This window comes from Ptiloglossa arizonensis, chromosome 7, assembly GCF_051014685.1.
Source record: "Ptiloglossa arizonensis isolate GNS036 chromosome 7, iyPtiAriz1_principal, whole genome shotgun sequence".
Taxonomy (NCBI): domain Eukaryota; kingdom Metazoa; phylum Arthropoda; class Insecta; order Hymenoptera; family Colletidae; genus Ptiloglossa; species Ptiloglossa arizonensis.
This window is the reverse complement of record NC_135054.1, coordinates 5,584,738-5,609,335: the sequence shown is the minus strand read 5'-3', so window position 1 is coordinate 5,609,335 and position 24,598 is coordinate 5,584,738. Positions and strand designations below refer to the sequence as shown.

At 30.0% G+C, this 24,598-nt stretch overlaps 1 protein-coding gene and 1 long non-coding RNA gene across 3 annotated transcripts; both read left to right on the top strand.

Moving 5' to 3' along the window:
* Positions 1-1,965: 1,965 nt before the first annotated feature.
* On the top strand, positions 1,966-17,596 carry LOC143149244 (phospholipase B1, membrane-associated). Its single transcript, XM_076316448.1, has 8 exons — positions 1,966-2,150; positions 8,462-8,571; positions 9,883-10,087; positions 11,352-11,528; positions 11,626-11,785; positions 12,403-12,562; positions 12,933-13,084; positions 16,154-17,596. Exons 1-8 carry the CDS (start codon positions 2,049-2,051, stop codon positions 16,330-16,332), a joined length of 1,245 nt encoding a protein of 414 aa, XP_076172563.1. The 5' UTR covers positions 1,966-2,048; the 3' UTR covers positions 16,333-17,596.
* A 141-nt stretch (positions 17,597-17,737) lies between these two features.
* On the top strand, positions 17,738-24,258 carry LOC143149423 (uncharacterized). 2 transcript variants are annotated; one of them, XR_012992772.1, is made up of 3 exons: positions 17,738-17,931; positions 19,381-19,519; positions 23,329-24,258. It is a non-coding gene; the product is annotated as an uncharacterized LOC143149423 (long non-coding RNA). The 2 variants fall into 2 exon arrangements; XR_012992773.1 differs by lacking the exon at positions 17,738-17,931 and adding an exon at positions 19,235-19,308.
* The last annotated feature ends 340 nt before the right edge of the window (positions 24,259-24,598 follow it).

Genomic DNA, 24,598 nt, shown 5'->3' with positions numbered 1-24,598 from the left:
CTACCTGTGTCAAACCTCAATTTTAAATTACCATAGAAAAAGAAGCGAGAAGTACATAAGATTTAAATAATTCAATTTAATCTTTGCATATGCGTGAAGTAGTATCTTTCACCGTAAATATTTGTCATGCGGTAACAAGAAGACACATAAGTGGCACATATTTGCAAACAATGTTGAGCCGAAAATGTAAAAGTGATGAAATTGCGGCAGCTATGTCATAATCATAATTTACACCGTATTTTATTAACTCTGTAATGCTTTTTTTTTAAATGTACTATATACAAGATTCTTTCGTCCTGCAAAATAAATGGTGAATATATATATAAGATAGTTTATTAACTACAAAGATAGAATAATCAATAGGAGCATTTGAGACGTTTTAACCATATCTTTGAGCTCTGCTCGATTCATTTATATAATCCATAATATAATGAAACTTGAAACAAATTTTTAATTATTTTAAGAACAAGACACGTTTTAACGAAAAGCTACTAAAAACGAAAAAACAGAGTGTAAATAATAAATGCAAATAATTGCACATACTTTGTTACATATTTTTGTACATTGTTTGGTTTATTACACTTCGTACAAGTACCAGTCAATTTAAACTTATATAGTTGATCTCCATGTATACTTCCTGCATCAGTCGAAACGTTTAATTTACTGAAGTCTTTTATTCGTTGAAGTTTAAGAAAAAGTTTATTTCGACATCTGCGATAGATCCTTTGACAATCGTGAATTAGATGAATTATATTACGTTAGATTTAAAAACGCTTTATAGAAACGATGTTCATATTAATATAAACTTGAAAGAAACTTTTAATTAATTACATAATTAAAATTTTTCAGCTATACTCTCTTACCAATCATTTAATGCGTTTAATATTTTTTTTTTCGCTACAGATTACAAAATAGTCTCTTTTGGGGTTTATTTAATAAAATTCCGTACGAATATTTTTAATAGTTTTTCAGAAAATATATTTCTTGGATATTAATGTTCAAGAGCAAAATAATTAAAAGAAAAAAGAATACTCTTTGGTGTTATTGTTAATAGTTTTCTAGAAAACAATTTGAAACTGAATGAACGAATCACCCAGTGTACCTGAATGGTGTATCTACAGGTCTTCAAGGAATTTGCGTGACTTTCGTTTCAACCGATACGTGACCTAGACAAATTTAAATTATAGTTTACATTCTGCAAAATCTCATTAATCTTTTATTTCGACTAACAAGCGAGTCATTGTCTTACAATTTGTATGCAGTTAATATATTTCCGTTAAAACTAACCCAATGTTGAACTGTTACTTAATCTTTGGATGGCTTTATCTACTTACTTCATAAGTTTCTATTTAGGTCAAGCAAGATTCTTGAATACGTTTATAAATGCTTGATAATATTAAAACAATAAACATAGCAAATAGTTACTACAACAATTTGGTTCACATAATAAAAGCAGCACAGTTAACGACAGCAGTTGATAACTTGAGCAGAATAAGCAGCCCCATTGTATTTTACAATTGAAATTTAACACTGTAAGAACAAATAGTTGGAGTTAAATATTTAACCTGCCTGGAAACGTTTCGACGGCTTTTTGTTTGTGATAAATGCGACAATTATTCGCGAGCTAAGGGTTAAACGTTTCGTAGCCTTCCACGGAACAACGAGTACGTTTTGTTGAACAAATAGAAGACGTCGTTGTCATTGACAGACAGGAAGGTCAGAGTAACTACTCCCAACAAATGATTGCATTGACAAATAAATCTATTTGCATGCCAGAGTTTGCAGTTCTCTTCAACAATCGTATGTCACGTGAAAGATCTGGGACACTCGTGAAAATAGCTCAGGTACAAGGTTCTCGGTAAATGCAACGACATCGACCCGACAGAAGAAGAGAAAGTCTTATTTGTTGAAATATATATCGGTGACAAATCTTAAAAAAGCATGAAAAAAAAACTGATAATAGACGATCGAAAAGAGGGCTTCAAAATACTAGAATTATTTCCAAGAGATTCTCGAATCTACCTGCTGCTGAAAGATATAAAAACGTCATGAAGATGGAAATAGTACACTTGTTACTGATACTGTTTGTATTGCCAGCTGTCACAAGTTCTCTCATGGATTTGCTACGAAACGTCTTTCAAATGGGAACGGTGAGTCTTCTGGATAAGGATCATTAAAATATTTGATTGATCGTGCGAGTATACGAGGAATGTTTGAATAGTGCGTGATTTCAGATATGAAAAATATCACTTTTTATTTTTGTTTCTTCTAATTTCTCAATATAATTTCCTTTAGGGTTAATGAGATTAACCCAATAATAAGCAATGTCGTTATGTTCTATTTAGCATTTCTTCGTTCGGTGACAATTTACAACCAAGCAAAAACCTTTTTAGTGTAGGATATCGTCAGATATCTAACGAAGCCGTATCAGGCGAATATGGAGCATGTGGTTTCAATCGAAAATCAATTTCATGACTTCTGACGCAACCACTGACGTGTAGATGACGTGTATTTCACGATAATATAACACTTTCTTCCTTGCCAATATGGGTCTCATTTTAGAAATTAACTTATTTTCACAATGCAGTTGAATGTTTGTAATGGCATTAAATTTGAAAACTATTCACAATTTAACAGCTATTTGTATAACAAACTTCCCTCGAAGTAACGAATTGTATAAATATGATGTATTGAAAGGAGAAAAAACAATTAGTCGCGGGTTAAGAAGAATGTAGTGCCACGGTTAAAGTGAATAGACAATATCGATTAATTGTTGTTTAGTCGCAAGTCTCACGAAGTTTCTTTCTTTCTAGAATATATTTAATAACGATCTAAGTTTTAAGAGTGAATCAAAGTGAAAGAGATCCACATAATAGGTTGCTCGATAAGTTTTGTCGTTCGATCAGAAATGGAGTCGTTTTATTTTTCTAAAGATCGTACTACTGTTTGATGAACATGTGTGATGTTTCATGTAGATCCGTCGACTCATCCATATATTTACAGTTGTACAAAGTTGAAGTGTCATAGTATTTTTTCATAGTGGAAAAAAAGACAAAACTTATTGAACAACCTAGTACTATGCATGTATTCCTTTATAAAAAGAAAAATGGTAAAAGTGACAGTGTTATTTAATATCAAAGTACATATACGCATACAAAATATGTACTAGTATAAGGATATATGTAGGGATAAAACTGTGAATCTACTAAATTCGTATAATTTGAGAGAACACTGTATTATACTAATTACGTCGATTAAATAATGTCATGCAAATTCTCGTAATTGAGAAATGAATCGTAACAGAGAGATTTCAAGATTTGAATAAATTATCAAACATGTAAACATTATTTGCCATTCATTTGTGCATCACAGTAGAATATAAACAATCATAATTATTTAACGGTCACAGAACGTTACTATCGATTAAGCTTGTCCACTGGTTCGTGCAGCAAACTTCGAATACATCCTCTGATGTGCAATTTTAAAAGACCTTAACTCGTAAAGAGTTCTTGTGCATTAAATAATGTGATCACTAATTTATAAATAAATATTTATACTTAAATTTTCAGTCGCTAGATTAAAATATGTGTATGGTGGGTGAATATTAGAAATTTTGCTCATTTGAAAAACAATAATTTTTAGCCTTGAAAAGTTTAATAAAGAACGTTTAGTATTATATATCGAAATAATAGTGTTAGTTAATTGGTATATGTATGAGCTTTAAAATATTCATAATTGAATATTTAGAATTTATCATCGAAATCAATAACGATAAAGTGACTGTATTTAAAAATTTTTACTGAAAATAATTTGTATTTGCATCTAATATTACAAAGGCAATAAGAAACTTAGTCAAATGCATTTTTATTATTAGAAATACTGCATTTCATTAAAATAATTTATAATAATTTGTTACATTATAATGAAAACGACCAATAGAATCTAAATGTTTATTTTTTCCTCTTTATAGACTAGAATTGGCATCTACTAGGTTATTCAATAAGTTTTATCGTTTTTTCCATTGTAAAAGAATACACTATGACACTTGAATTTTGAACAACTGTAAATATACGAACGAGTCGACAGATCTACATAAAACTTCACATATGTTCACCAAACATCTAAAGTACCATCATTAGAAAAATAAAACGACGAATCTAATAGCTCCATTTCTTATCTAACGATAAAACTTATTGAGCAACCTATTACATGTATCTACTTCGATCTTCATTTCTTTTCATCAATCTTCGTTTTTCACTTTATTATTTCGTTTTTACTGATTCGTGTTTTCTACAAAATAACGAATGATCGAAGAATACGAAAAGAAATTGCAACTTCTAAATGCAAAATTAATATTTATGACACGATAAAGTTTTATATTCGTTTCTGTCCAACAGTTTTCTGTTTCGTGTTTTTATTACTTGTTCTTGTTTTATTATTTAATTATTTCGTTACAAAACTTATTATATTTTTATAATTTTAAGTGTTCGTCAACTATGATGGTTTACTTGTTAAAAAATAATTTTGTCAAATATGGAAATCGATTAAATGTATGTCTATCGAAAATTTAATACGCGGTGCATTTCATGTTAAATTTGTTACACACAGAAAAAAATGGTTAAAAAAGAATGTAAATGACAAACGTATAAATTTAATGCGTTCCAATTTCCGGGAAAATTTTAACCATGCATATCCTGATGCAAGTGAAAGTTCACTATTCTGATGAATCAAATTCGTAACTGTTGGCTAATTCGGTAATCCGTCTGACTAATAGAAAAGTTACCGGATCATTGGAAAAAACATAGTTTAACATGCAAACTATAATACTATTCGAAGAGTTAACGTGATTCGAGAGTTAATTTCGGTGCCGTTATCCAATTGGTTTATTATCTTTTGTATCTTGAAATTTCCGATTATTATCAATTCTTTGAATGCACCAGGACTGAAATACAACGTTAAATATAAACATGATAATTATTGAGATAACAACTATTGCATTAATACGAATAAAATTGGTAATAAAATAAATTGAATTAATTAACCGATTCCTACTTTAAATATGTAAAAGTAGAAGCTTATGATATGATTTTTTATTTTTACCCCCAAAAAGCAAAGTGGATTTGAAATAAATTATATTTTTCAGTGAGGGGTTAAAATTGATCAGTAAAATACTATTAGGAAATAATTGGAAAGATATATTTACTTTAAAGACAAAATGTCTTCGTCATTTTTGGGGATGTACGGTCTTTGAAAATCTAATGGTGGAATAGAATACTGTTTGGGTTGAATACATATAAAATGTTTCATAATATGTTGGACCCACTTCAAGGACGGCTTTAAAACTTCGAAAAAATGATAAAACTTCACTTATTTTCTCATTTGATTTTGATTTCAGGAACAAACTAAGCTTCTGTAATTAATCCCATTAGACCTTCTAAAGAATGCTCGTACAAACTGGTTGACTACTCTGTAAACAGTATCTTATAGCATTTTATGAGTTTTTTTAGTATGTCCTTTTGATAAGGTAATTACTTTTCAGTGTTTGGTAGCACTATCGATTAGGCAAATTTATCCAACGTGTATTTTGATAGTAATCTATTGAAAATGTTTTTTATATGCAAAAATTTTGTTTTAATTGCATTATATTTAGTATTGCATATTTTTCTTGGAACACGAATATCATCAAGTGTTCCTCATTGTTTATTCTTCAATTATCTATAAATTTAGGAATTTGTATTCTACACGTGTTCAAGATAGCATCTCTTTGTAATTCCAGGTGTATGTTCTTTTTCAGCTTAAGTTGCTTCATGGTTTTACGTAATTTCAATGATGGAAGTTCTGTCATGGGGACTACCAAGAATACGTTGATCACTTCTTTTGTTTTCCATCATTGGGATTTTCCGAGATGCACTATTATTATTACTATTGTTCGGGGTTACACATAGTGTAGTCTATCTGTTTTATTAAGTATTCAAAGATCGATGTGAACTATTTATCAGTTCTAGAAAATTTCCAGTTGTATGTATTCTTTACGATTTCGGTAAATTCTTCGAGCGTAATATTATGATTATCTTGTTCGATTATGTGGACCTATCCATCGAGCATTGTTATTGTGTTCTTACGATTCCGACCATATATTTATCTAAAAATCTGTTAGCCTAAGATGTTGATACAACTCGTTTTCAGGACGTTTCACTTTGTAAACTGAATGCGACATTTAAAGAGCTTAACTTAGATCTTTTCGAGATGTCGTCTTAACGTACAAAATGTGTAAAACGGATGTTCCTTGAATACACATAGGCTGACTTTGTGCTATTTGGGTGGAGATTTGTTAAAAAAAAATTTCCGTAAAAATGACCTTGTTGTTTTTTTTTTTTTTTCAAAAAAAGTACTTATTTTCTAAACTTTTCTGTATTCCTATGGGTATCAGGATAGTGTTACATAGTCGATATTTTAAAGGAAAGATTCACCCCTCGTAAATAAATGTATGTAACATTTATACGAAGTTAATACTTAACTTCAAGTGTGTTTATCTTAATAATTATAGGTAATTTTATCCAAGCTGCATACTTTTTAATGTCTACTGTAAGAATTAAACGAATTTCTATTATTTTCGAAGATTCAACATTTCAATTTTATCGAAGGAATGGTTTTAGAAAATCTTTTCATTGGTAACATTTAAAACCATTTCTCTTTTCAACTAACACCTTTGGTCCTTTTTAAAATGGACATTATAATGTATACGATAGTCCATAATATTAGAAGAAGTTTTTGGCGCATCAGCGATAATCATCTTATATAAATGAATTGTCCCTACTTAATTGTAATCGGTTGTGCATTCAATATTGTTCTTATTCGTGGATTAATGTGATATACTTTTCATATGCTTCGAAATTGCTGATTGATCCTGATCAATTTTTTTTCACTCATTAAAAAGAGCAATTGATTTTCTTGTCGAATAAATAAATTATCGTATCGTTCTATTTTCGGGTTATTTGTCGAAGTGAATTGATCAAATTCGTCATTGTACAACGGGAAGAAACTAATTTACCAATTACCTTCCAATGTCCAATTGCATGGCGACGATGCTAACTCGATCGATCTAATTGACGATGAGCCGGAACGTGATGCATTAGCATAACACGACCGGGCTGTGTTATGTCAAACCGGAAGAACGACTAGACGTCTGAAAAGAAGAATGTTTTGCATGCTGAGCAATTGGAGAAAGGCCAGAACTTTTCTTTTCGTTAGTCCCGCGTCTCGAAAGAATGGTCAGCTCGGTCTCTGTTTAAACAACGGTCGCCCCACTTCGACGGACACGCGTTGTCGGGTCTGCAAATAATTTATATACAACGGTATTTAAACCACGACGTGATAGAATGCAAATGAAAGAAAGCCATCCGTAGCGACGTGCACGGTGTGCTAAACTTGTATTCGCCGCCGACCGGTAGGGGCTTAAATTCTGATGAAACAACGCGCACGGTGTACCGGACATGGATCGCGGACACCGGAAAAAGCCATGCTTTGAAACTTTCATGCTCCCCGAGGAATGCATTGCGTTACTGCATAAATTCTAACCGATGGCTTCTCCTTGGATACAAAATAAAAATCTTTCAAGTTTTTCGGTCACTACGAGGACTCCCTTCGGAATGTTACAAGATGAACAATTATACGAAACGTAATATAATATGATAAAAAGAAAGACTGATGGTTTTGAAAGAAAGTGTGAACTTAGAGTTGATTAGAAAATTCTCAGGTGAAAAAGAACAACTCACATAATGTGATAGAAACAACAACATTGTTCTTTCTTCCTATCGTATTATACTGTATTTCATGTAATTTTCTATCTTGTAGAATCTTCGAAATTCTAATCAATGATTAGAGGCTATTAAGATATATGATTTGCTTCGGTAAATTTTTAAAGTTTATTCAAACTTGTAATTTCCCTCAGTTACGATCCATGTTTATACTACTTCCGGTTACACCGAATCACTGGGTAAAATTTGGAAAATATAATAGAATGTAATAAACCTTTCTCTTTAAATTAAAAACACAATTTTTATTTAGATAATGCAAAATGTACAGTTTCGTCCGATTGTTTTTATGATTTTCTAAATATCTTTATAAAAAACAAAATTACGTAACAAGTACAATATAATATTTAACGAACTAATATAAAAACGTACATAATGTAATGTGCGTAACATGACTCTTCTGTCTCAAACATATTAAACTTTATAAATGCATATGATTTCTTTTAGTAAACACATAAGTTTATCTGTACGATTTATAATTTACTGTAAAAAATTAAATTAATTTAAATTTTAAGATAATTACCAAACCATAGAGATAGTATAATAAAATTAATTTTATCCATACAAATAATTGAAATGAATAAAAATATAATATAGAAACTAAGATTAAGTAAATAAATACAATGAAACAATGATTATGATTGCAGGATGATGTCGATAAAAGTGGAATAACGTATCCTGTGACGTACAGTGGAATAAGAAGTCAACCTCGAGTTCCAAATTATTTTCCATTTCCCTGTAACCTTCAATTTGGAAGGTACATACGTTAAAATTTGAATTAAATATCTTCACTTTCTATTGTACTATTGCAATCGTCGTTTACAAGTGAGATTTACTTTATTGAAAGTTTATCAGTTTAAAGTTGTTCAGAAATGATTCGAATGACGTAAAATTATTATAAAACTGTTGCGTTTGCATGTATTTTCATCAAGAAAATATAGTCTATCCACTGATAATATTTCCGTAAAAATAAGATGGAAACTAATCAAATTTTTATTTCGCACTCAGGTTTATCACTCTTGTTTGTCTTGTATATCGATACATGTTTGATATCGCTTTGAAGGTTCAATTACCGAGCGCATGTAGTGCGAATTTACTTGTTGTTGCTCTATTTTACTCATACTCGATGTATTCCATTCACATTTTTCATCATACGACGGACACAAGATTGGAACTCAATTCGAAATAAAAATTGCTACCTACTTTTATTTCAAATCAATTAGCGGTCCCAATTTTATCATTTAAAATCGGGAAATACTATACTGCATATTTTGCACATGCTTCTGCATCAGTCGCACGTATTAATATTATATTACGTATAATATTACGTATTAATATATAAATATTAAATTCATTCTCAAGATACAATAACACGTATTTAATAAAGAATACTTTGTTCAATCGATTAATAATTTGTTAGAAACTCAGAATGTTTCGAACTGTAACTTTGTACATTGACGTGACAATATTGCAGTAACGCCTTCAATTGTACCTATTTACTAATAGTTTAGCTATTACATATTCATGTTCGCCTCTGTATTCAAATATTTCGCTACTCATGTAATGGAATAAATAATAAGTTCAATCAGCTATTTAAGATGTACAGTGAGAAATACATCGCATTTTATAGTTTCAGATTTTAGTTTCACTTATTCAAACAATACAAATCTTTAATATCATTGAAGAATTATAAAATATTAAAACGTTTTTTACCAATACTTGGTTATTTTCAAAAAACAAGAAACTTATCGTTTTAAACCTAAAAGTATATGGAAAATTAAACAATTTAAAGTACAAAGAAATGTTAAATAAAGAACAAACAAATTGGAGCTACCTTATTAACAAATATCAATTATACCTAATATTATTGCCAGACACGTTGATCGTTCAAAATAAAATTAAATCTTTTAAAATAAAAAGCATCTTATTAACCCAGAAAGAAAAATATTTTTATTTTTCAGTTGAAATTCTATTTCAATTGTACGATACACTATTTGGTTAAATACTGGGGCATAAGCAATATGTGATATACAAATTTAAGTAAAAAATTGATTTTCTTTTGTTTTAGATCGCCATCGGCACCAGATAGCGTCCATCGCTTAAGACCAGGCGATATAGATATCGTTGGTGGTCTCGGCGATTCCTTAATAGCAGGAAGTGGAGCTATGGAAGAATTTGCAATAGGAACATTTATAGAAGCACGCGGAGTTAGTTGGTGCGTAGGTGGTCAAGGTGATTGGAGACGATTCTTAACCGTTCCTAATCTTCTAAAGGTATTAATCGTATTAAATGTGTGCTCTTCTTAAAATTAACTGAATGAAATCGTAAACCGAAATAAGTATAACGCGGCTCATTCAGTTTCATGAAACACTTGTGAAAACAGTTCAAAAACGTTTATCAAATTTTAAAATATTATAAACATAAATATTAAAACAAATTTTTTGCAAATATAGAAATATTTATAATAGTTTTTATGTACATATATGAGTAAATTCCTGAGGTTATCCCTGACGTGATATTTTCTTCTCTCTCGAGTCTATTTCGTACATTCGATGATTATTTGATTATCGATAATATAAGTTGCAGATGTTGCACATGGTAAAAGGCATTTATACAGTTAGGTATTGTATAAATTTGTATCCTTTCTTAAGGTAGGGGTGCTTTTAGTGTGTTCCATTGACGTCAAACACCATGATTAATAATTTTCTGTATTCATAGAGTGGATGATTGATCGTTATTTTATTGTTGCACTAATTGCAGCAAGGTTGATCTGTTTTTTTTTTTTTATAAGAAGCGCACGAACAACCGATCAATTTCGGAGTCCCCGGTTCGTAGATTTATTATTGTTTGTTCTTCTTCACATACATTACAGCGAAGTACTGGTTAACAGAAATCTTATATTATATTCTGAGTGTTTGGTCTTTGGCATTCTTTTTTTGAGTTGTGTTGTACCTAGATTGTACAATTTTAGTATTGAACTGATTTTTCTTCATTGCGTTGTCAGTGTGTCGTCTTCTTTCGTTGTCCCTTACGCCTCGGTGGCAAAACACCAGACGATGATTGTATTTTCGTTTATATTCCATTCTTTTCATTATACATTTCTGTTACTTCTTTTTATACATGTTAATGTTGTCTGTAGTACTCATACTGTTGTAACATTTTCCAAATTGCCCGATGGATTATTTATCAGTAGAAGTCACAAAGTTCCTAAATTTCTCGAGTCGTCCCATTTCGAACATTATATTTTACCTAACATTGAAAAAGCCCACTATAACGAAACAGTATTGATTGGGGCAGCATTAAGCGTGGTCTTACTGTATTTTGGTAATCAGTGTTTACAAGACACGCGTTTTATGAATAAATGGCTACTCAGAAATTATTGAAAACTTATTTCGCTCTTTGATACACCTAGTCACAACCTGTACGATTTTTATGATTTTCTTGTTTATTCGGATAGGTGTTACGTTCTAAAAGATCCTGTTCCTTTCACGAATTCGTAAAATAACTGTAAGTAATCATTTTCATTTATCATAATAGGTGTTCAATCCGAATTTAACCGGATACTCCACGGGTACAGGTGAATTTATTTCGTCGAAAGCAAAACTAAACATCGCCTTTCCTGTCGCTGCCACGGAAGATGCTTTACAACAGGCACGAATTTTTGTTCAAAGAATTAAAAGCGACCGTAAAGTAAATACGAGAAAACAATGGAAGGTATCGTACATTTTTCTTGCAACGTGTTACAGTTCGTCGGCGATAACAATCATCGTATAGAAATATCACGATTCTGAAATATTCATGTATGTCGTAGCTCATCACGATATTTTTTGGTGCGAACGATATCTGCTCCGCGCAATGTTACAATCCGATGGATTTTTCACCAGTTCGCTACGCTCTTCATTTGCAAAGAGCACTGGACTTTTTGAAAATAGCTCTACCTCGTACGTTAGTCAACGTTGTGCCAGTTATAGGTAACGTATTAACAATATTTTCACCAGTAATATTTTTACGAGCACCAAACTTGCTGCTACGGACTCTAGTGTCAATGATGATGTTGTTTCAAACTTTCAGACTGCTCTTTTAATACATAATTTAATTGTCTTGTCATCCAAATACCGCAGTACAGACATGCTACCTACCAAAAAACAACTCCACTTATTCCTAAGCAATCATTCATATTCATAATTTTTAACACATTGTACGATTAACGAATCAAAATAGAATACAAAGTGTTTAGAAACAATAAACGAGAGATATTATTTTAAGGATAACTTAAACTGCTAATATCAGTAACATGACAACTTCGAGAACTCGTATCTTGGGAACGGTTTATGCTAAAGGCATATTAAATAATATCACATCTAGTTCAAATTTCGTGTCAAATATTCGAAACAATTCGAAACTTTATGATTCCCGTAACATATGTTTCGTTAGAAGTGCAAATAATAGATTTTAACTGTATTTTAAAGACGTCAAAAGATTGCTTGAAATATTAAATATCACAAAATGTACTGTATCTATATACAGTTGTATTGAAAAATATTTTATTATCCAAATTGTTCACTAAGTTGTTTTAATTATCATATAGATGTTACAGTCTCCATTAGAGTACCACGAAGTACCATGTGCAATATTTTGCATCCACTTTACTGCGCTTGCATGCACAAGGGCAGCCGACCGGATATTACAGTCTCAAAAATGGCACATCTTTATCAACAAGCGGTAGAAACATTAATCTACTCAGGAAGGTATGATCATTAAAGTATTACAAAGTAATTAAAACAATAATTACTGTAGTATCACTCCACGTCGAATGGATCACTTATGTAGTCAGGAGAACTGTACTTGAAGTGCACAAATGAACTTTTTTCTCCGCAATTATTAATCGTATTTAATCCTTTTGCTTTTATGATATTTCTTCAAAAATAATCGGCTTTTCGGAATAAAAAAAGTTTTTTTAAAAATCATAAATAAATTTTTATTTTCCAATTTCCGAATCGAAATATATGAATTAATTTTATATAGACTGCAATATATTTCAATTTCTTCAAACTGAAATAAGATTCAAAAGATGTAAATAAAAATTGAAATTAAAGTAAAGTATTTTTTATATTTCAGATATGACAGATCACCAGATTTTACAGTAGTACTACAACCGTTTATGAAATTATTTAATGCTCCAAATGCAGATCCACGTAAAGCATTGCCAATTGATCCTAGTTTGGTCACATATGATTGCTTTCACTTCAGTCAAAAGGGTCACGCATTGGGTAAGAAATTAAATGATAAATAATACAATTAATAGCAATGACAATGCAAAATTTGTAACATTGGATTGTGTATTAAATCATTATTTATATATGCATACATAAACATCTATGTACTTGTAGACATAGTTACATGAAAGGTTGCATATCAACAGGCGTTGAAATTATTCGATAAACCCGTCGGTATTGCAGTATACTGACAAAATATAATATATTCCATAAATGTAAATATGTATAATGTATGCACATATGCATGTATGAATGTAATACGAATGTATGAATGTATGCACGTATGCATGTATGCATGTATGCACGTATGCACGTATGTACATATGCACGTATTCATTTATGAAAAAAATATACTTGTTTGTATAATTTAAAATACACATATTATTTTTGTAGTACCATGCTAAGTAATACGAAATATATTTGTACGTTACAATCTAAATGGATTTGTAAATTTTTAAAAATTCGCATGATAAGAACCAAATCACATTAAAAAAACGTTCACCTATATATATGCAACCGACTACCACAGAGGAAATTCACCAGGAATATTGCATAATGTCAAGAAATTTAAAAGCAGAATAATAACTTTGCATAATAACGTATTCTATAGTAAATGTTAATTATTTCTTCTATCTTCGACTTGGTTATGGAAGAAGGTTACTCTACATTCATTTACTCAATAAGGTTCTTAACAAAAATGGTCACCGAATCATCATTCGAATGACTTTATCGTTCAATAAAATATCTAATACTGTAAAACATGCATGTCCAAGTCATGGTCCGATACATTAGATTTTACAGCCTCCTTGATACTTCATATAATAATAAATAACAATATCGCTTCTTTTATTTTTTTTTTTATTGCGTGACATTTTATTACTCGTGCTGTTTCAATAACGAAAAATAACAAAACCCTTGAAAGATCAAGATTAATTGATTAGTACCTTTCTTTAATTTTGAAACTAACATCGATTTAAGACTTTATAGGAAACTTTCGCGATGTTATCTGCAGTCGATGCTAGGTATAGTCAAAAAAATAAAATAATGATATCTGAAATAGATTGTCTGCTTAATGTATATTTTTTATAAATAGCTGTATTCTTTTGCTTATTTCTACAAAAATTATTTCCTTTCTTAATTTAAAAGCTCTGTATACTATGTACATTAGATAATCGATTAAAATATTACTATATCAAATAGACATTTACTTATTATTTCATCATAGGTATTTGATTCTAAGTTAAACAGAAGCACGATCCTTCAATTATTTTATTCAGTGAATTAAATTTATGCAGTGTAAGAAATTTTCTAAATAGTGATTTGCAAATTTGAGTACGTAATCTTCTAATCGTTTTATACAATGAAATCAATAGAAAATGACATTCTGTACTTTTTCAACCAATATCATTTTGCTTTTATTTCATTTTTCACACACACACACATTCGTATGCTTTTTTTCATCTATTTAATTTCTTTAAACATTTATCTCAAATTTTCTATAAACCTTACAGGACTGTAAATAAAATATTATGATATGAGAAAAGATAATACAATATTCCGACTTTAGAATAATTTATAAAAAAATATTTTAAACAACAAGAACTATTAATTGAAGACGGCACTCCTTTGCTCTTTCTAATTCAAGACAGAGTGCTTCATATGTTTTATTTCATTCATTTGTTCTAAATTTCATCAGCGTCTGTATAACAGTAGTAATAATGATGATAATAATTACGTAACATTCCGAAACCGCGTGTAACGACTGCAATTTTCCCATGTCATTCGATCTAAACGAAAGAGCAAATTGATTAACGTATATTACAGAGTCAAGTAGTCAGACTTTTTGTTAGAGAAGTTAATCAGAAGTCACGGATAGTCTGACCATGAGTCAATATGTCTGATATCCGTTCGTCACGTACCACTTGGAGCGAACAAGATACGAACAAGTGGCTCTACGATGATCGTAGTAGGTTGAACAACATAACACCTACGTTGTTCTTTCAATCAGAATAAAAATGTATATTGTTTTTTCGGTATTTATATACCTATATATAATGAATAATTTTTGTGAAATATTTCAAAATTAACAATATTTCAAAAAGATTCATACATATAAAGTAGTTAATAAGAGGTTTGCGGAAATTCTACCAACTGTATCATACAGGAAGTACAATTAATTGTAAACGTATAAACGGAAATATATAAATGGAAAGAAGAATTGTGAGACAAAGAAACTCGTAAAAGTCTGCAATTATCTTTCATTAAATTTCACTTAATTATCTTTCATTAATACTAATGATACAACGACGTATGATGCATATGATATAAGTGGAAAGATGATTTGATTGCATAACCATCTCACATATGTTTCCAAATACAGGATGTTAATGTATATTGACCAAAAACGTAAGATCACTCTTCACCCTTGACATAAAATTTTTTCTACAGCTCTTATACTAGAGTTTTTAAAAAACGCTTTTTCTTTTTAATGAATGATGTAATTGCTATTATTATCTATAACCACCTATAGCCACCTGTTTGAAAAAATGCTGTATAATACGTAATATTAAACAATAAATTAGTTCTTTTATTTCTTCCCATTTTCCATAACCCTACATTCTCATTTTATTCTTGCATATAACAGCATCCTATTGTTCATCTTATGTTTGATTATGTTATAAAAATAGGATTAAGTTGCGTTAGGTTTTTTAAATTTGCTGGTTTTCGTTAACGCACCGAATAAAATTGTTAAATAAATGAAAATAAAATAAATAAATATTGTAAAATTTAGTTTTGATATTACAAAAATATTTGAACTCTTTACCAAACAGTTTTGCGGTACATTGATCACATTAACAAAATTATAACAATTTTAGTACTGTTAATTTCATCCTTTCAATAAGATGTTGGACCATAAAACTTCAAAATATTACATCAATATTATTCTAAAATATTAACTAAAGTACAATAATGTTTATATTAACTAAAGTACAACAATACCGTTTAACAGTTACAGAAACTGATAATAATTGTAATTACCTGTTTTCTCTTGTCTCTTTCCAGCTGCGAACCTTCTCTGGAACAACATGCTGGAACCAGTCGGAAATAAGACAGATCAAGGGCTGCCAGAAATATTTGAAAGGGTTTTATGTCCAACCAAAGAAGCACCATACATTTTCACAAATGTGAATTCAAGGCAATTTTACACGACAGGAAGGCAGGAGAAAATTGTGCCCAGATAACGAGCAGAGTAGTACCAATCCCGATGCTTTAGGTTGTGATAATTAATGATACGTGCGACGGTATGATGAGAATGAAAATTTCCCTACGCCAATGAAAATTTTGACGTTTATTCGTGCACAGGTCTCCGTAAATAGACCAGCGATAATGTGATATACTGGGTGATATTCCTTGACTGTTTCCGTATTTGATCGTGTAAAAATGAATTATGAATCAGTGGACAGTGTAGACAATGTGTTCTTGTGAGAAAAATTGGCTGCTTGTTACTATTTGTCTTAGGATGAGATTACAATGAATAGGCAGTTTATGAAAATTAAACCAAGCAAATGGTATGAACAATATGTGCTTGAGAATATTCTACGAAGAGAAATGAATTTGTTTACGTTAGATAGTTAACTTGTGTCACTCTTGTGCAACGAAGAAGTTTATTACTTCATAACTGTGTAACGCAGCTGCATAGAGTCGTGTGCACTGAAGATTGTTCGCCACTCTCATTTATGTATTGAACTTCATAAAATACACTTTCGTTTCTAAGTCAGTAGACACTAGTAAATGTAGAATAAGGAAGAATTGACATTATGAAATGAAATTAACACTTACCTATTGATTCTTTAAATTATAAAATTATAAATCATTTTTGGCGTACTCCATTTAAACGTATCGATCAAACAATATCTATTTAAAACCGTTTAACAATTTCTATTAAATTACCTGATCCCCAAATCAAGAACAAAAGAGTACATGTATCGCATTCAATATGCACTTTTAAAATATCAATAATTTTTATATGAAACAATTTTCATTCAAACATATAACCAAATAGTTTCCATTCTTTCGTTGTGGTTCGTTTCTTCATCCATTACTTTACCATAAACGTATAAAATATACGATGCGCTAAAATGATGCAACAAAAATGAACTATCGATATGTATCAAACGAACAAATAATTGACAAATAAATATTTAAGTTCAGCAAGTTGAACTAAAGATGAACGACATCTTGCAAGACAAGTGCAAGACACTTTTCCTACATATCGTTACGTGTAATATATTAACTCGGGAGCACATACGATAGAACAAAAATAACACAATTTTTTATAACACTATCATCTAAAAGTGCATACTTGCAGGCTGTTTCTCTTTCTAAGAAACCGCTTATGGTGTTGAAATCTTATATTCTTTTCTTTAAATATAAGTTTCACTTATATTTAATTTTTCCTAGATTTGTTTTGTCTGTGAAATTTACTTATCAGTGACTTTATAACCTTTCTCGTAATTTGCAGTTCATCATGACCATTCAAACGATACATTCGTAACTTTTCGTTTCTTCTTAGAGTATTATTTAAATAATTGCAGTTTTGTTGGTGTGAAGTGGTGTTGTAAAAAACAGACATGTTGGTGTGTTTTTTACAAAAAATTGTGACACTCCACCTCTGTGAATATTACTAACATAAAATGATGACGGTTAAAGCTGTAATTTATTCTAACAATTAATTAAATAAAGCTGTTTCGGTAAGATATTGCGACGCATTGTAACTTTCGTCGGCAACATTTGCTGTTAACAATTATCTGTGAAAGCCAAATAACGACGGATGTAAGTAAGTAAGTGTGCACATAAAAAACAAGATAATTCAACCACATAATACCATATGTCTCATGAAGGAAACATTACTCGAGGACACTTTCGAAAACAGTTGTAATCATTTATGGATCTTGACCTTAAACAACTGTAAATGAAGGTTGAATAATAACCTTCGATTATTCATACTTTCTTTCGCGATACATTCCGATAAACTGCTTTCAAGCAATTCAGTTAAGACGCTATAAATTACTCCCAAAATTTTTCAAAACTATTATTTTAAACATTGTGTGGTACACAGTTTGCGTGAATGTATTATGTACGATCACGAATATAATTGATACCTAGGCATGCAACAGATTTTACAGAATACTGATTGTACAGATCAAGATAATAAGAAATGTAACATACAGATAAGAATTCATTCTTTACTAACAACTGTTCCTTGAACTATGGTTGGAGGCACCTAGATAACAATTATCATGATTGTTTTTGATGTTTTGAAAGATTACAATTTCCAGAATCTAGAAACGCTTTCGATATATTAACGCTACATTATATAACGATAAGTATTAATGCTTGTGGAATAAACACGAATGGAGGTATTATTAGTTGATACAAATGTTTACAAGCCAATTAATTTGTTTTAGTTATTTTCGATACATAATGCAAAAAACAAAACTAAAATAAATATACTTATTTAAGAATTATACAACAGGATACTAAATTCGGTTAAAATCGTCGTTATCGTTTGGATACTTTCAGATGTTAATGAATACCTCGAACTAATAAGTAAACATATAAAGAAAACTCTTAGAAATTCAATTCGTAAGTAAAAATTCAAAATAATTGAATTTATATAAGTATTTTGAATAACAGTCTGCATCTCGAGCAATGGATCGTATACAATAACTATCAAATGCCAGAAATACCCTCAAAAGAGAAAGAAATACCACATCAAGGATAACCTGACTGATTTACTCGCGTGGAAAACATAATAGGAAACTGTAACCAAATTTTGTGAAAATATTAAAATTCTCAATGATGTACAGAAAGTATGTCAAACTACTAGTAATATTTGTGTAGTCGCTAGTGACCTCGTGCGATTTCAAGCTTCATTTAAAAATGGAACCTAGAACAATACATGATACAAGAATAGAAGAAATATACAGACAGAGAAAACTGCAAGTTAACTTATATTTTATAAAGATAAACGAAAGCGGAGCACTAAAAGTTATACCGTGTATAATATAACTACTACATTAAGTATATTTATTTCAGTTTTGTTTTTTGTATTATGTATCGAAAATAATTAAAACAAATTAATTGGCTTGTAAACATTTGTATCAACTAATAATACCACAATTTTAAGGAAAATAGTAGAAATGTATCGGCGTGAGGTAATTAATAATAATTATGTATTAGATGGTTACACTCACGAAAGATTTCTTTTGCCTTCATTTTTCGTTAAGCTCTTGGCGGAACGTGTGCATTCTACGGAAAATGAGTGTTCTTCTTCATGAGCATGTACGTGATGAAGTACCGTGGCCTCGGCGACATATCTGTGTCTACCTAGCACGGTAATTGTGTTTTCGGAAGGAGTGCAAGTAGGTAAATATAGCTCAACATATTAAATAAAATTCCTGGACTTATTCTCAGTTCAACGTCGATTCTGGGAATCCTTTTACAATCTTACTACATTGAAACACTATCGGATAATACCCGCTAACTTAGCTATAGGCTTAAGCGATAGTCTAGCCACCTGATCTCATCACTCGCTGATTCGCACTCAGATCTTGCTAAACTTGCTGAGGTACATATATACATGTATATACATATGTATATATATATTCTCGAAATCATGTGACTAGACAGAGCATCGGTCAATACCTGACTAGGTTTAGTACAGTGTACGCAAAAGATTATTCCATTCAAGGAAGGCATTTCATTTTCCGCAGATTAGGTACACTACTTTAGTTCCTAAGTTACCATTAAATCCATCATATTTTTACTCGTAATATTTACAATCACGACTGTTTGTCTTGAACAATAATGAATATCATCTTTGTATTAGTTGTTGATCTATGATTTATACTTTTATATCTTAAAGTCTTATTATAATCTCAGTTATTCTATACCATTATTCGCAGAAAGAGGAACGGTGCCACTTATTGCACACGAGAAACTTTACATCGAAACGTTTCATTTGTTTATTTTTATGAAAATTATTTAACGTGTGCTTTGTTTATTTTAGATTCTTAAACGAATACACTTTTGTTAACTAAAGACGAACGAAACAGTTGAACGGTCGAAACACTCGAAAACATTTTAATTAATTTTAGTGCGTAGAAATTATGCAAAGTGTATTGTATATGAACGTAACAGTTTAGAGTGATATATTTGGCTCGTACTTGTCCCACATCTCCTATCGCGTTAAACTTATCAAAAGCTTCACAAATAGTACAGTAATTGATGCGAGGACATTCATCTTCAATAAAATGTCAGAATTTCATCAACTATTGAACTCAATCTAATCGATTGCAAATGTTCATTTGCTTTTGAAATATTCCAATCAATTAACTGTCAATTAGAATTAGCCAAGTATAAATCCGTAAAGATTAGACTTGAAGATATACATATGTATGCAAATAATATCCACTTTATCTTAGTGAGCTTGATCTTCTCATTCCTAAATGGTATGTTTTGTTAAAAGTACTTCACAATATTTTGATTCTTTTTCAAATCTATTCCTTTCTATCTGTGTACACTATATCAATTGAACGTAATAAATCGCCAGATAGGTATCTACTGAAAGGATTAATAAACTAGTGACTTGCGATAAATCATTCAACATTTCCTTCTAGCCTTCTTATTTGCATATGGAAATGTCAATTCGCTTGCAACAAAGTATCTGAGGGTCTTTACGCGACAGAAGACATTTTATCGAGTCATTTCTATAACAATGATTAAATGACTAAATATTGACAATTGTAGCGCCCATTTATTCTAGCGTCTAAAACATAGGAGCAGTGCGATCTAGTTTCTTAAAATAGATGCATTGTGTGTAACGTGAGGTATACCATTCTGACCAAATGCGTCAATCGTGAAGCAAGATATAGCTATCCCAAAATACATAGCACAATCCGAAAAGAGACTTCTTCTGAATAAATAGATCAAAAATGTTGACTGTTCATTTTGTAGATAATGGATTTCGAATATGCGTAGAAACCACGAGCATACTTGATTTAAGATTAAATACAATTTATCAGAACGTGATAGACAGATCTCTAGATAGCAGTTTCCGAACTTTTTGGAAGCCGTCTTTTTAAAATGTTCAAAGTTACATTCACTTTTTTTGTATAAAATGCTAGATATTTTTTTGTTTATATTTTAGCAAATACGAGACACAAATTTAATAAGAACTATAGAATAATGTTTTCATTATTAAAGAGTATAGCAAAGGTAGAGTGGAAATGAATATTTCGTTATTATTAATATCTCTCACACGATCTCTTGTTCTCAGCCATAGCCATTTCAATGAGTCTAGCGTTTATCAGTTCCGAATGAACATACAGACAATCGTTTGTCGAAAGATAGAAAAACGTTATAAATAAAACCGACAAATATAATCCAGAACAAAGGTTCGAAAAATTTATGCGCTTGTAATACTCACGAATAGTTAGAAATTGTCGAGATAACATATATAAATTGCTGAATCAAACTTACCAGAGTAATATACGATTTTCTGTTTCAATTACTCTTAGTTAATTTACTTAATTTAGCTATATAACTTTCGTATTCATTATATAACAAAAAATTAAGAAAATATTAAACTACGTTTTAGGAAGTAGTTAAAACAAATACTTCCTTCATAAATATGTCAACACTGTATCCTTCATAAATTAGTTAACATATCATTGCGTCAAAACATATAAACTTTCCGTACAACTGTTAATTAGTAGAGATTAGATAGAATGAACAGATTTGTTTACGTTGTTCTGTAATTTCCGCATATCTGTACCTGTATTCATATGCATGAATATCATTTGTTAAAAAACTTTCGTGAATTAATCTTGTGGTTAATGATTTATTAAGTAACATCTTTTTCTACTATGATTTCTACTGTGATTACTATGGTAAAATGACATTACAAATTATTGTTTGATAATTTTGCTACGTCATATTAAGGAACGGTAATATTTGTTCACTGTTGTATATGATAACGAGGCCGTGATATTTTGAACGTGACATTCTCATTTGACGTTTTAACGTATTTAATATTAAGGTAACGTTTTTCATTTATAAAAACGTGTGAACACTACAAGAGAAATGACTATAATTTTAGCTAATAAAAGTTATTATTATAAAGTAGTACTTGTTTAAAATATACATTAAAATATAAAAATTTGTTCTGTTGCATTTTACTTTCAGCCTAATTTAAATTTAATTGTTTCACGATCTTAATATCTACATTGATCTTAATTTTCTTAGCAAAAAGCGCCAGAAACCTAATAGTGTCAACACATGAGCCCCGATTTCTAAATGCGCATTTAGCTTTCAATTGGAGCTCATCCATCAATAATATTGCGACGCGATTAGGGTTACAATAGAAGTTCCTCTCTTTGTTCTGGCATGACAGTTTCATTGTTTTATTAGTAGAACTCCGTTCTTGTTAGGTGTACATTACTTCTCGTTGCAAACAAACGATGAACAACTATACATTGAATTCCAAGTTCTTCAAACCATAATAAGAATAGTATAATATAAAACAAATATAGATAATTGTAGTCATCTAAGTACTTTTGTATTTTTTGTTCATTGACATATTAGCAAAGAACATTAATATTACGAAGATTACGAACGTTTTCAACTTTAAAAGATCATCCCTTATCAACAAAAACTTATAAGATCCATCGAGAAATATATATAATTAACAAAAATATTAAATTAACAGAATAAAATTTTAATAAATTTGGATTTACTTATTGCTTTTTTCGCACCAATTGATAATGTAAATAAAAGATTTTTTATTATATAATTCAAATGAATTGGGTTCCCTTTCGGAAACAAATTCTAAATAAATAACATTCCATAAATGTATATCGTAGATATTACCTGTGTATTTTTCGTACATGTGGGTACACTTTATGTGCATAAATGTCATTAAATTCTTTGCATATATTACGTACATTGCGTGCATATTTACGAACATTCGCTGTCTAAAATAATAACAATCTTCTTCATGTTGTAAATAAGGGTAGATCATATGACAGTTATAGTCCCAAGTCTCTTTTTAAAGTCAACCATATTGTATTATAAGTTATTTCAGTAATTGCAATACTAATCTCCTTTTCAGCGTATCTTAAGACTACAAACAAGGCTCGATAAGTAAATAACTAAAGACGATGACTTATTTACAGCGTAGTTCTTGGATAACAAGTGGGGGATAAGCCACTTACCTTTAACCTTCAGACAACGGACCGCGCACAAAGAAGACTAAATCGCTCGTATATCATAACTTCTGACCCCTATGAAAGTTTCTGTTTAGCTCTTTGCAGTCCGAACCATTTTTGGCTTTTTGTTCCACTTAGTATCAATTAGTATTTAGCTACTGTTACCGATATTATACAATAGCTTGCGAAAGTATTCAAACACTTTTAAATGAAATGCTTGAAAAGGTCAAATCAAATTACGATTTTGAACATACATTTAGTACAACAATAATACAAAAATACTAGATTATACATATAGAATGTAGAAAATGTTCATCAACGTGAACAATACTTACGAATAATTTTATAGAAACATAAACATAAACGTAAACAGTAAATTCAAAGAATTTTTTGGAAATATCGATTACACGTTTACCACAAATAAATTTGTCAATTTTTCACTAAAACTTTGCACTATGCGACTCGAAACTTCTATCATTTCTTCTTTTATCATTTTCTGATAATTAATAGTAAAATTATTTAATTTTCTGTCAAAAACCGTCAATAAATTATGTCACAAGCATTTTTTTCTGAGTCAGCGTGAAACTCTCCACATGCAGACCAAATTTAATTTTTAACGAAAAAATGCTGTACTTACATCATATTAGAAATATCTCTTAATTAATCTTCGAAACAGCTACTACCTAAGCGAATTATGTGAACAAATATTGATTAATTAAGGAGAGCTGCTAACGCTAATGTTACATAAAACAACATCCACGAAACCAGAGCTCTTATTGAACTTATAACGTAGAAATTTGAAAAATTTTATTTATCATGCTTAATCGTATTAATTTTGGTACTCACATAATTGATTAATTAAATCAATTGTAAAAACGTTTATTTTATGTCTCTATCCTTTGTTTTAGGACCACTTTTTTTTTATACAATTCTTATACAAAATTTTGTTTCGTTTTGTTATTAATAAAAAATAATAATTTAATACTAATCCAATATCAACAGATGTAAATAATTTTGAATAATATTTCTTATATAACTTTTGACTAACATTAACCCCATTATAATTTTAAATTATAAGAGGTTCATATGATATAGGTTTATATTTATATTTTAGTTTTGATTTATCTTAAGTTTGTATCCTCTTTGATATTATTACTTTTTGCTTAAATTCAATTTAAATGGTTGTTCTATCATTTTTATTCTGGTTCCAAAACAGGCGACCAAATTGATTAATTAT